This window comes from Schistocerca gregaria, chromosome 5 (genome assembly GCF_023897955.1).
Source record: "Schistocerca gregaria isolate iqSchGreg1 chromosome 5, iqSchGreg1.2, whole genome shotgun sequence".
Taxonomy (NCBI): domain Eukaryota; kingdom Metazoa; phylum Arthropoda; class Insecta; order Orthoptera; family Acrididae; genus Schistocerca; species Schistocerca gregaria.
In genome coordinates this window covers 502,041,874-502,056,139 of record NC_064924.1, presented here as the reverse complement: position 1 = coordinate 502,056,139, position 14,266 = coordinate 502,041,874, and the positions used below count along the sequence as shown (strand labels likewise).

General features: G+C 41.3%; 1 protein-coding gene across 2 annotated transcripts in view; it reads right to left on the bottom strand.

Annotated features, from left to right (window-relative positions):
* Positions 1-14,266, bottom strand: part of LOC126271955 (aromatic-L-amino-acid decarboxylase) — a 172,910-nt gene that overhangs the window by 81,145 nt on the left and 77,499 nt on the right. For both annotated transcript variants that reach the window (XM_049974393.1, XM_049974394.1), the window contains exons 3-4: positions 3,848-3,968; positions 70-183 (exon numbers count right to left, since the gene is read on the bottom strand). In XM_049974393.1, the coding sequence (XP_049830350.1) occupies positions 70-183; positions 3,848-3,968 (235 nt within the window). The remainder of the gene's footprint in view (positions 1-69; positions 184-3,847; positions 3,969-14,266) is intronic.

Genomic DNA, 14,266 nt, shown 5'->3' with positions numbered 1-14,266 from the left:
GAGTATCAGATTTCAAGACCAGGAACTTGTTCCGTGCAGATGCTGACACGAAGTCCCCAGGCGACTCACCCATGAGAATCCGATGCATGCGATGGCTCCGCACAGCATGTCTGCAACGATGGAGGGGTACGAGCTGGCCGTGGGGAAGTATGCGTGGAAGCGCGGCGACTGCCAGTGCGTAACCTGCACAACACACACACCGGATCTTCAGTTGCGCTAACCTAATTATGCTGTTAAGGCAGGTCACATCTCGGCCCATGTTCTGGGCGCCAAATAATTATGTCTGCAATAAAGGTTTAATAAAAATACACATTGAGAACCGAATTTATAGAAATGAATTTATAGGAAAAATAATTTTATGGGATTAGTTTATGTTACACGATGATCATCATCTGGCCAATGGGGCAGGTCCTTCAATGGTCCAGCATTCTCCAATACTCTCGGTTTTCTGCCATCATCTTCGTATGTATTTCTCTTGATGAAGTCAATTAGCTGGTAATTGCTTCTTTCTCTCGTCTTCTTCCTAGAGAAGATTACTTATTACAGTCCCTTCTCATTTAGCCCGTTCTCTCTCTTTTGTTTCCAGTATTTATCTGTTCTTATTCACCCTTTGTAACAACCTCATTTTTTATCCGTCCATAAAAATACCTTTCAAAACCTACCCAGGAAAATAAATCTGTGAAAAGAAAAGTAATTACACAAAAGGAACAGCGCAGAGAGCCCACCAGCAAGCCTGGGACAAATACGTTAGTAACATGGAATATGATATTCGTGGTCATCAGAACATATAGTATAAGGCTTTGAAAATGTCAAATAAAACAAAAGAATACATCTTGTCTAAATAATATTGCGAACGGAGGGTAGGTCAAATACTATAAAAACCTGTGCTGTATTGCTAACATAGAAGAGAAGAAAGGAAAGTAAAAATAGCCAGAAATATAAGTAAAAGGCTTAGGTGACATCATAATGAAAGAACTCACTGCAGCCTTGAAGACCTCAAAAATCGAAAGCCAAAACGTTTAGTTGAAATTAATGAAAAATTAATTAAATGCCTTTGATTGTTACTGCACTGTAAACTGTTACGTCTGTTTAACACGTGCTGAAAAAAAAAAAAGATTTACCACGAAATTAGAAGAAAGCAAAAGAAATACATCGATATGTAAGATACATTTTTTTCTTCTACGTAAAAACTACAGAAGGATAAGCTTACGGGACACAGCTTGTAAACTTCAAGGAAGAATTTTAAACCTAAGACTGAAAACAAAAGAATGTTTGTTAGTGGAAGAACAGGTGGGATTTACTAAGTGTCGATTACTGACGTTTTATTTCAAGGAAGCTTATTGAACTGCAGAGAATTTAACAAAGACAGCTATTGTTTTTATAGCTATTGGTTTTTACAGTTTTTGAGAAAACTTTTGATAATGTGGTTAGAGAAAAGTTATGGAGAATAATGGAGCACAGTTTGCTCTTTACAGTTTATATCCGTCATCGAATGTCTGTATAAAGGAACAGCCATAACCGATACAAATGCAGTAAATAAAAGGAGTAAGCCAACGCTGTAGTTTATCCCTACACTGTCCAATGTTTTCACTGGCATGCAGTCTGCAGATAGTTGCACATAAACAATTCAGTAAAGCTAAAATCACTCTTATGTGCTAATGACCTTAAATTGATTTTTTTCGAGAGATGACCGTTTATAAAAAGCAATTTACGAACCAAATAAAATAGTCGCATAATATAATACGAAAATATCTTCTATTAAATCTATGTCAATGGCATTTTGTAGAAAAAAAAGCAGTGAGAACCAAGACAGTTGATGAAAAAACAATGTAGGTGAAATATTCGAACGTCTTCAGGGTAAGATATCGTACGAATATGAAGTTATACAGAGTAAGTTTTATAGATTTTGGATTGTATTTGGAACAACTAACAGAACTTGAAAAGCATAAAACACTGGAAGAAACACGATAAATCGTGTAAAACAATGGCGTTGCCAACCCTATTGTATCGATATGAATCGTGGTTACTGAATGACAGACAACAAAAACAAGTACAAGCACTAGAAATGAGCTTTCCTAGAGGATTTAAGGGATGTGAAAGAGCAGGGATAATATGAAAATATTCGATGAGTTGAAAACCTAAAGTGTGAAAGAGCAACTGGATGAAAAAAAGAATTGGAGTGAACATCTTAAGAATAGGTCCAGAGAGACTACCACGTCCGATAAAGATTTCAATACCAAAAGGGAAAGAGAGACCCTGAAAGACCGAGAAATAGATGATATCCGTAACAAATCACAAGTGGTCATACGGGTATATGGAAAGTGTAGAAGACCAAATGTCCAACTCTCCTCCCAGTTTTAATATCTTCTGTCTAAACGGGTTCAGTTAATTAATTGAGCTGGGTGGCAGGTTGGTTGCTAAACTCCTGATAAAAATGTTCTTAAAACTGAGATGCGGAAATGAGGCAATGAGGCATCAAAGATGGCATGAACATGTTTTTGATCCTTGCAACATTGGCACAAACTGCACGATAAAATCTTTTCTATACGATAACTTAGGAGCACAAATATTTAACTACTGCTCACAGCGCAAATTTCTTCTGAGGCTTTTTGCCAGAGTTGCACTGGACACACACGTTCTGTGGGATTGCAATTTTAATGTTTATAGCGGCCAGGACTGGGTGGATGATGAATTGACGAGAGTGTGATGGCGGCCAGAGGATGGCCAGCAACTTATGAGCAGCGACCAGCTTCTGTGACTGCAGCCTTCCATCTAGTGTCAACAGGGTGGGAAGACTGCGACCTGTCAGCAGTACAATGTGCACCAGGAGTGACGGTAGCTGGCAAGACTCGGTGGTAACGACAGCTACTGAGCCATCCTGACGCCCTGAAGAGCACGACAAACCAAGCTCTTCAAATGTACTTCTGCAACGGTGCAACTGAACTGTACTGTCCCATAAGGTTTTGTTGCCATTGTTCTTCCTTTCCCACCGGTGATTCTCAACAGCTCGTCTGCCGTACGTTCCGGAGCCAGTAGGGTGTGGTATTATCAACTCGTAGCTACCGCTGAAGTCTTCTTGGTGTCACTTGGCTCATTCGGCAAATAAATCCCCCCCCCCCCCCCCCAGAAACACGTTGCAACAGAAACTGAAACCGCTAACTAAGGAAAAATTACTTCATATCCCTTTGTCAACTACCATGACACGGAAACTTCGATCTAAATGACAAAAAAAGAACCATCCGCTGCCTGGAGTGTCAGTCTGTGCAACTCATTCGTATTCTGGGAGTCACTCCGTATTCCAAATTGTTACTACATTCGACAGTGACAGCTGCATCTTTCAAGTGAAAGAATCGGAAATGATAGCCGTTCTCTGTCGCATCTTTGAAGCACCGTAAGATTAGAACGATCCTCCGGTTGTCACAAGTCAGTGTTTGGGATGGTACGCTTTTAAGGAGTAATGTTGATCATTGAACGTTTATGGGATTTCGTGGGTTGGCAGCTCGCTTGTGAGCCGAGAATAGTAGAAAGTAATACTACTCGTTGGACTCTTACAGAATGTAGCATGCCACTGACAAACAGATGCAAAGACTAATTCAGTATGGCGAAATGTAGAAACTCTTAAGTTCGCACAGCGGCTAAATCAAAGGATGGTGCTCGTGATTTAACGTTGTTTTGTCAGTATATACATCAGGTAGTATGTCGGTAGCTCTATGGATCATAGACGTCATATTTCCGATTGTTCGTCAGTAATTTTTTCCTCGTAGTTATTGGTTTGTATCGTGTTTACCGCATCCACAAAGAACAAAATTATTAATGTAATTAATAAAGCAAATTATTGCAGACTCACCCCTGGCATGATGATGCGTTCGACGTCCGCCATCACGTCCTGCCATTTCTCCCCTTTCTGTGGAGCCTCGTCAGGCAACAGCGGGCGCAGGTACCCTGGACTCACCTTGGGTAATACTTGTCTGAAACACAAATAATGTGTCAACTTTTTCCAAACCGAGGCAAGGGAGGGAGGGAAGGAGGGAGGGAGGGAAGGAGGGAGGGAGGGAGGGAGGGAGGGAGGGGATGGCGACGACAATTCCACTTCATGAAGAGTACACTGTTATAACAACATTTTTGTAATTGAGACATTGAAGCAGAAAGAGTGTCCGCGACCACCTAAAAGAGAATCATGTGTGTATGTTCTACAGTCCTCATTATTACTGAACTAAAATACATTCACGATAGAAAATACGGCAGTTTTTCAGCAACAAATCGGCAAAATACCGTAAGAAGAATGCTTCAAAGCAACAGTGCACTGTAAATTCAAGTCTATTACTTCAAAATGAAATTCAGTAAGACAGAAGAAACTATATCTCAAATAAGAATGTCATTGGAGCCTGATTGCATTTATTTTTGGAAAGAGGAGGAAGTGTGAATGAACACTACACAAGGTATTAGCTTATTTTGGGCGCTATAAGACTCACCTAACAATACAACTGTAAAATAAGTGCTGTTTCCGAGATAATACATAAACTTTCATAGAAGTGCAGTAGTAAAAATTTATCAATTTTAGATCAGGAAAGGACTCAATGAGAAGTTAAGAAAGCCAAACGTGGTAAAGGATAAATCTATCAGTGAAATACGAGAACGCACTAATTATTATTAGTAGAATGCAATACATTTTTGTTGGTCTGTACGTAGTTGCTACCATTGTGCGTTGCGGAAACCAAATTAACTGGACCTGTGTGCTTTGTTTTGCTGAGAGATATGCTCTTAAGCTTCCTGTAAGATATCCCACTTCATTTTCGTGCATGTACGCGGGAACAATTTATTTACAACCACTACAAAAAAGTTACATGTTTGCATCTGTTACTATCCTTCAAAATAGTCACCAACGTTGTGTAGAACCCGTTTCCAGCGATGTGGAAGGCGTAGTATACCATTAGCAGAGCCTGTTCTGTTCATGGTGCGGAAGGAGCGGTCTACTGCCTGTCTAATTTCTGGAACAGTTCTGAAGCGAATGCCACGAAGTGGTTCCTTCATCTTCGGATTCACATCTAAGTCACAAGGACTTAAGTTCGGGGATCTCCCAGTCCCATCGACCGAACAGAGCACCCACAGCTTGTGCTGTACACGAGTAATGAGTGTGTTGGGGGTGGGACACCACGAACGTAGTGTGTGGACATACAATGTGACAATGTGGGTCTCGTAGGAGGCGCAGGCGCGCTATCCTATATGCCCTCGGTGACTCGGATGGATAGAGCGTCTGGCATGTAAGCAGGAGATCAGAGGTTCAAGTCCCGGTCGGGACACACATTTTCACCTGTCCCCGTTGATATATCAACATCCTCCTCCCCCCCCCCCCCCACACACACACGCACTCGTTAGCAGCAGCGGGATGCGTGCAACAACGTACATATTACTTTCGCATTAGGGAGAAAGTATGTACTCAGAAATTACAGAAATTCTCAGTGACATGCAGCAAAGCTGAAACAAAATATGAGTAAACATCAAAGCTGTTGTATTCCTTTCCTGGGTTTGCTGTTAACGAATTGTTCGCTGATTTATCGGTCAGCTGTTAGGAGGCTTAGCGTCGTGGCATTACAGTTGCATCTGCCCTCTTCTCATCCTTCCGAATTTTCCCCAGAAAGTACACTACTATTTTTAAGAACGAAAAAGCGGTTGACGATGATCAGACTGACAGGCATTCCGATCACAATATAACACCCAACAGAAGAAAGAACAATTGCGTCGCCAAAAAGACTGTTGGACATACTGTGAAGGAAGCACTGAATATTGTGTCTTGCTGTCTGCTGGTGGCTTGTCTACACCACTTGTCACCTTGTGATGTAGTGAAATTTTAATGTGAGCGAGTTGCTTAAATTCGAAAATGGGAATACTAGTTTCCTGTAGATCATCTAATAACCACGTATCTGCCTCTGTAACTCCATCACATTCCAACACGTCCGTCGCTTGTATCCTTAATGAGCGAGCTAGTGGCTTGCAATAAGAAGTCGGGTTCCAAAGCATTACCCCTAACGACGCACAAGTGACGCAAACGAGGAAAAGCAACGGACGGGCTACACGACCTTGTGCCACTCCCCATCCTAAGAGTATGGCCCACTTAGATGTGAGGCCACTATTTCATAACGCTGTACGGCTACCTTTTTTATTTGCTACAGTTTAGATTGGAATGGAACCGGCTGTGGAGCTTTCCTCACTCATCCGTAATGTTCCAGTTTAAGCAGATGTGACATAAGCCGCAAAGCTAACAGCCTTACGTCTGGTCAGAGATACCTCTTGTTTTCTTGTGAATACAGTTGCAACATATGATACTTAGCAACTACGTTTCCGGTTGAGTACCAAACGTCTGTTTAACACATTCTTTCCGTACCTAGCTCCCTGTTCTTCCGTCACTCGTCCTCAGCTTTAACGTTTCCTAGACTGATAACAATGTAGAAGTGAATGTCAGAGGTTTTTGGAATTATTATTTATGTAATGCACGGCCATGTATCGTAAGTTACAAAAAAGTGTTAATTATGTCACTAGATAGAAGCGTGGTCAATATTATTTTATTTTTATTATTATTTTGAGCTTTTCCTCATTACAGAGGCTTATCTCCAACATAATAATTTACTTGGAAATTACAATACAAACGTTCTTAAATTATAATCTCAAAATATTTCTCCAGTGTTTCGATCTTGTGTGTCATCTTCCTCTGCGCCCATTGTCCTCATTGTGTGCTGTACATTTTGGAGCCAGGTCGCTATAGGTCGTCTTCTCCCCTCCGGTTCCCACTCCAGTATCAATTTTGGCATTCTGGTTTTCTCCATTCGTCGTACATGCCCGTACCACTGTAATTCCATCCTATCCATTACGTCATATATTCTTTCTTTTATTTCCATTCTCCTTATTACTTCGGTGTTCCTTATCTTTTCTTTCCTGGAGATTCTTGCCGATCTTCTCCAGAAGTCCATCTCTAGAGCTTGTAATTTTTTTAATGTGCTTCATGTTAATTATCCAGGTCTCCGTTCCATACAGAACCACACTCTCTAATATTGATTCTTTAGTTCTGCCCGTGTGGAGTTTGCTGGTCTCCCATCGGGCACCTCCCAGGTGGCGGATAGGGGAATGCTCACCAGATATGGTGGGTACCGGGGAAATAAAATACCCGGGGTGGACCAAAACTAGCAACTGCTGCCTTGTAGTATGATATTGGCTTATCAAAGGCTAAAGGAAGAAAACCTTGAGTAAAAATTACCTGGTCCTCTGTGTTGGGGGTTGTGCAGTGGGCCAGCTCCTCACTCATATAAAAACAAAAATGCAAAAAACCTAATGTCTCGGAGAAATTGGAACTTTGGAAAACTGGCAATGAGAAACGGAAAATTATGTTTGGATGCTGGAATGTGCAAGGTATTTCCAATATTATTTTAGTATAAGAATAAATGTGCTTTACATTTTGCAATATCCGTCTATCTGACAACGTCAGTGTTCTCTACACAGAGTTAGGCTAGTTCTCGTTGGACAACTTACATGAGAACCACACGGTATATCTACTTCATCGGCTCCACATTGCAAAAGCACGCCAGTACCTCGCGTAAGAGATCAAGTACATGTAAAGCTCATCGTAATTGCAACAAAGGGCTCACTGATGCAGCATCCCAGCTGTACTCATACACAAAACAAAAACATTCGCAAATTACTCTGCCGCTGCTGCTCTCCATCCCCCAAACAACCTATCGTATTCTTTGCAGACAGTTAAATTCCCCGTTGCTTTTTTAAAAACGTCAAAGCACTTGCTTTTGTAAACATATATTCTCTCTAAAGAAAGATAATGTACATACATCAACAAAAGTTTTGCATGAACTGGATTTCAAAATTCACGGTACAAACAGAAATTGGCTCTGGGGTATGGGTATATATTAGTAATGTGGCCGGATTACAACGTAAAAAATTAAAAAAACATTTGTGTAACTACAAAATAGTCTGCTTCCCATGGGCGGTTTTTCGCACCACTCTCGAGCAACTTCAATGCTTGGTGGAACGTCGCTTTGTTCGTATGCAGCATTGAATCCGTCGTGGTTTATCATCAATAAGATCAAACCATCCATAGTCCAAATTGCCACACACATCAATAACTATTCTGCTTAAGTGGTACAGAAACGTGGTCGTTGTCGACATCCAGAAACAGCTCGTTTCAATCAATACCACATATTTTCGATTGGACTGAAGTCCGGGGAACAGGCAGATCACTCTTCTTGTGACCCCAGCACGCTCAAGGAACGTGTTCACGAGATAAGCATCTTGAGCACGCGAGTAAGAATTCACCGAGATAAAACTGTCATCGAGATGGCTCAAATCGCTCTGAGCACTATGGGACTTAACATCTGAGGTCATCAGTCCCCTAGAACTCAGAACTACTTAAACCTAACTAACCTAAGGACATCGCACACATCCATGCTCGAGGCAGGATTCGAACCTGCAACCGTAGCGGTCGCGCGGTTCCAGACTGTAGCGCCTAGAACCGCTCAGCCACTCCGGCCGGCGTCACCGAGATGAAGGCGATACGATATCGCTATTGGTTACAGAATCTCGTCCCTATAACGTAGAATAGGGAGAGTTCCCTCCGCAACCACGAGAGGTTTACAGTTGCTCCATGTAAAGCCACCCCCAAACATCATTCTAGCGTCGGTTTGTTCATCCTGTTGCTCATGTGGGACACGCTGTTTTAGGCGTTTGATGTTACAGGGTTGTCGCCAAACACGTTGCCTCCTATTATCAGAGTACAAACAGATTCGAGTTTCATCCGTAAACAACACCCTACGCCAATCCTGGGGTGTCCATTCTGCATGTCTTTTCGCTCCCTGTATCGAAGTCCATGTACATGTTAAAAAAAACAACGCCAGGGATGACGTTACTATCTGTACTTTCCACAATTGCAACACACTTGCAGATTGTATCGGGGTGATGCAGAATTTTGTTGGTGTGTATATGGCCAGTTGTCACTGTCAAACGATAGACTGAATTCACACATCTCCCAGATAGGCTTCCTTCTCTTTTCGTTTTCAGATGATCATGACACCACCACCACCACCACCACCACCACCACCACCACCACCACCACCACCACCACCACCACCACCACCACCACCACCACCAACCGCCCCCCCCCTACTCTTCTTCTTCAATACTTGGGCTCTACAACGTTACTTTTTCTCTCCCATCCTTTCGCTCAAGTCCATTGACACCAGTAATCTTACCTTAAATTTATCTATCTGTAGTTTGCTTTTGTTGCTGTATTTTTCATGAACGAATATAGACTTTTTCTGCCAGAACTACTACTGTTTCTGCTATTTATGTCAGTTTTTCTAGGCGGTGGATTTAAGATTTAAAATTTAAGTGTCTTTTCAACGGACATATCGTAATAAATGGAGTGTAGTATTTTTAGGTTGTCTGGTTAGATGTATCAGAGGGTCTGATGACTTTACTATTGCTTTAACAGAAGAATACTATAACAGACTAAGCTGTCCAGGCTCTGGTCACAACCCACCCTCATAGCTTCTATAGCCGGAAAGCTTGAAATTCCTAAGTTTCTAATATGGCGTTCCTTGAACAGTTGTCATTTAAATATGGCAAAGTAATGTTCCTATGCGACTGAAATCAACAAAGAAAATGTTTAAAGAGGTAGGGAAATTTTGAATCGAAAAACTGAGAATGTTATCTAATTCCTGTGACAAACGGAAGTGATTACGGGAAAGATCTACAAATGTCGCTAATGGGTTAACACGATCTTGTTATTCTCTTAATGCCGCGTGTCGCGAATTAGCATGATGCAAATAAATGGAAGGCTAAATGGTTTTGAACGCTAGAGATTGTAGATACAGATTCTCAGACGTGTGCCGCCATTTCTTGAGTGTTTCTGATACTTCTACAGCCACTTGCTATTCGCGCCATCTGTGACATGAGTCAGATCACATTTTGCTCTAAAAAACTAGGCGCGCGTGCTAGATGGATCAGGAAATACTGTTTGTGTAAAATACGCATCATAAGTACTTTCTTGTCTATGCGTGCGCATGCCTGAGATAAAAATCATGAAGTAAAAAATATTTCCGTTCATTTGTAGCATTGTAACACCTTAGTGTCCATTTGGTTCCATTATTTACACATATGTATAATTTATTACGAGTCTCCAATAATTCATACTAGTGTCCGGCCTCACCACTGCTTTGACTGCCTACATTTCATTTCATAATTAGTGTGACGTGAAAAGTATTGAACTGCTGATTCTTTCAAAACGATACGTTTTAGCGAGCCCCGATGTTTTATGCTCCATGAAATGCAAGCGGACATTCCAAAGCTCGTGTACTACGGGTGGCAGTAGCTGTGGCAGTTTCGAAATTCCCTGCAATAGACAAAATGATTGTTAGAATTCAAACCCGGAACAGCAGAGAAACTCTGAAATCAGGGAAAATACAAAATAAAAAATAAAAAGTAAGGCCTCCAGCCAGTATAGAGGCGGAGCTACTACGCAGGAATCAGAGGCCAACAAAACCGGTTCGATCTAAGTCTAGCCGAGCTCCTGCAGTAGGTCGCTGCCCTCAGGTTATAGACACAGATCAGAAGATGTAGCAGACCCAACTGTGAGAGACAGTATTCTTCTGTAGTGTTCATCTGTTTATTCGGACTTCACGAATAAGGCTATATTTCATTACAGATAATTATTTAAGAAGTATCCCACCACGTATTTTTCGTTCTTTGTCATGTAAATCCTATCAGTGTACCGTCAAAATGATAAATAAAATCTTTTACTGCATGAATCATTGAAGATGTTCCGTTTCCATAATGCCTGTTGTCGCAAATATGCGACATACCCAATTATACCTGACAGGTAGAACGCATCTTAGATTTGATGTTGCGTACTGTACAACACTCCATTGCTGATTTACAAAATATGATTTTTGATTTTTTATTGGAAGTAGTAATGTATTCAGTTATTAATTGGTTAAGTTCGATACTCATGGTACCGTAATTATCTATTTGTTGCTTATTTTGCCCGACCAGGAAGAGCACATATAGAAGTTTTTATAAAAAACATTCACATATACAATAATAATAATAATAATAATAATAATAATAATAATAATAATAGCAAAGGGCATTTAGTATGATGTAGATTAGTTTGTGACATTTGAATACGTGTTTAACACTATAAAAGCGCAAGGGATAAAGAAAGAGAAGACGAAATGACAGTGTCAGTTACTCTTAGGAAAGAACGGATTTTAAATCAAGAACTTCGTCAACATGGGGGAGGAAGAATCGACGAAAATGAGCTGCAAACAAATAGAGGGAGAGATGGCTGTCGTGATGGAAGGTGAGTTTCTCAAATTTTTTTGAGGAAGATTGTTCCAAGGTCGGGTTCCCGATCTTTATCAGCATGATATAGAGAACATGACAGTGTTATATGATGGTAATGAAAGAATTTTATTTGGGGGAGAACGAATATTTCTGTTGTTCTCCTTAGACAATAATGTAGGAGTTGAAGATAAGAGGCAGAGGAATGATTGATACGAGGAGTCTGATAGTCTCTATGCATATCGGCACAAAACCGTAGGCAGGAGTGATATGATCGAAGTAGCTTATGTTAAAATGTATTGCACACAAGCATTCACCGCCAGTTCTAGCCTTTGTGAGCTATCGTACGAACGTCCTTGGACAACAGTATCACAGACAAGTATGGGGAGTACTAGCGACTGTACGAGCTTCTTTTAAACTCGGAAGGAAATACTTTTACTATTATTTTTTAATGAATGAATTGACGCCGACCCATTCTTACAGACTGCAGTTGTGTGTTCAGTGCGGTCAAATCTAAGTAATGATCCCGAATAAAGTGCAGACTCTTTACAGAAGGCAAAATGTTGTTTATGCGCCGTTTAGGATTAAGAGAGGAAGAGTTTCATTGAACTGACGTGGTAGAAAGTCTCTCGTGGGCGTCTAAGATTACTTGCGTTATGGATGAGTTAAGTTTGTTGAATTTCAAACCCACGTTCTGCACCCACTCAGATAAGTAAATCAGCATTTGCATGCTGGATGGCTATGAAGATGTTTGTTGGACTTGCACTTAGTATAACAAGATCGTCAGCGTATAGGTGATATTTGCGATGCGAATGACTAGTTGATTTTGAGGGGCCCTTGATACTGCTCGTACATTCCCCCCATTTAGTTTCAGTCATTGTACAATGTTGGCTGGATGTAAAGTACGAGTGGAACAACTGCACAGTACTTTAAGAAAAAATTTGCCTTGTGAGTTTAGCAAGTAGACTGTCAAAGTCAATAGTTTCGAAAACTTTGCTGAAAACCAAAAAGCCAATAATATTCATCAGTTGTTTGTCCATAGCTTGTTTCAGGTCGTCAGTCAATTTTATAAGAGCGTTCGCCTTGTTGCGATTTTCCGGAAACCATGGACAAAAGCAGACGTGGAATATTCTTGGTTCCAGGGCTGTTATTTCGCACACACAGTACAGAAATCTGACAATGTGCACGTAGCAAATTTCTTTAACCACAACAAGATTTATAGTGCACAGTCTAAGAGTTTTTGACGCATTAAATGAAGACTACCATAAGTGGAGATTGTAGGGGTTCGAAACAAGTGTAAGAGAACGAGCTCTTCGAAGGGAAACACTTTGACCTGATTAGGTGAACTACATAAAGAACTAAACAGCTAACGGTAATAACTATGTGTACTGAAGTGCAGACAGGGACGTAACTGGTACTTGAATGACTATGACTAAACCAGCGGCTGTATTTGACTCTAAAGTTATTTATTCTTTTGAACATGTACTACCAGTTTCGACACCACATGGTGTCATCTTTACCCCTCTAATGTACATATACCTTGACGGGCCAAAAATTAACTGGATTCCGTACCTTGCGAGGCAACAACAAGCCCAGCATGTTCATTGTACATGAAAATGGTTGTGGATGGCATGTTACGTTCGGGGCCTCAAGATGACACCAAGTGGTGTCGAAACTGATAGCATGTGTTAAAAAGAATAGATTCAAATATAGCCGTTGGTTTTGTTGTTATTCAAGTACTACGAGTCCGGCTGTAGTCGCACTTTCCTTTATGGATTACCAGAGAAGAGCCTAATTGGACAGTCACTTTTTGAAAGTACAGTCAGTGACCAATTATACTCGTGTTTGAACATACGAAACACATCGTTCTTATTCGGCATTCGCACACACTCTAGAAGGCAGTAATTTTTCTTGCAACAGAATAACATTCAACTTTAGAACCGGATGACTATCATCCAGAACCGGGAATAGAATACCAGCGTCTGATTTTTCCCCCTCATGTTCTTTGGATTTAACGGCGTTGTGTGTCTACTTACGGGAATCCTGCATGATATTATTTGCAGTACGAAGCTAGCGACAGCGTCGGAGAGCGTTGGGAATAAATTGTAATGCCATGTGACGCAGTCGCAGGAAATTCTTCCTGAAGTCACTGGATAGGGAAGGGGGGAGGGGAAGATTTTGAGCAGCAAAAGTAATTACGAGCGAAGGCGACTGCTATATATGTTGCAGCAAATGTAGAATTATTTTTGTAATGTTACTTTTCCGTTTGCCAAGTGAAAATAACTGCACAGCCTTCTCTCTCTTTCTCTCTCTCTCTCTCTCTCTCTCTCTCTCTCTCTCTCTCTCTCCCCTCTCACCCCCATCACGTAGACACGTGATTATGAGAGGGCGCACCGTATTGATTTACATTTTATTTCCCCCCCCCCATCAGCCAGGGTGCGCCATATGACTCATGATTACAGTGGCAAGTATTCAGTACTTTGCTCTAACCGTAAGTGGCAGGATAACACTAGAAGTTTAATCCCTGCACAGTACTGCCCATTCTTCCAAATCCTGTCGTTACTTGACCGGACAACTTAGAGTACCATCATCAAAGACAACGCTGCACGACCTGTTTTCTGTGGAACGAGGATGTTAACTGTGCGGATATTCGCAGGAGATTGGTGGCAGTGTCTGGAGAGAGTCCACCACCACTGAAGTGCTGTTACAAAACGACAATATTCGTCCCATACGAATCGGAAAAGTACGGCTGCCGTCGTTGCAATGGGGTTCTAAGTATGTCCATGATCACCGTAATCTCCTGACTTTGTGCCTTTAACTCCTGTACGCCTTCCTCTAACTTCTTTTTTAGACTGTTGAGCCCATCGCAGGACAGCTGCTCGAAATGATGTTCGCGCAGAGGTTTCTTCACAGCCCCGACAATACG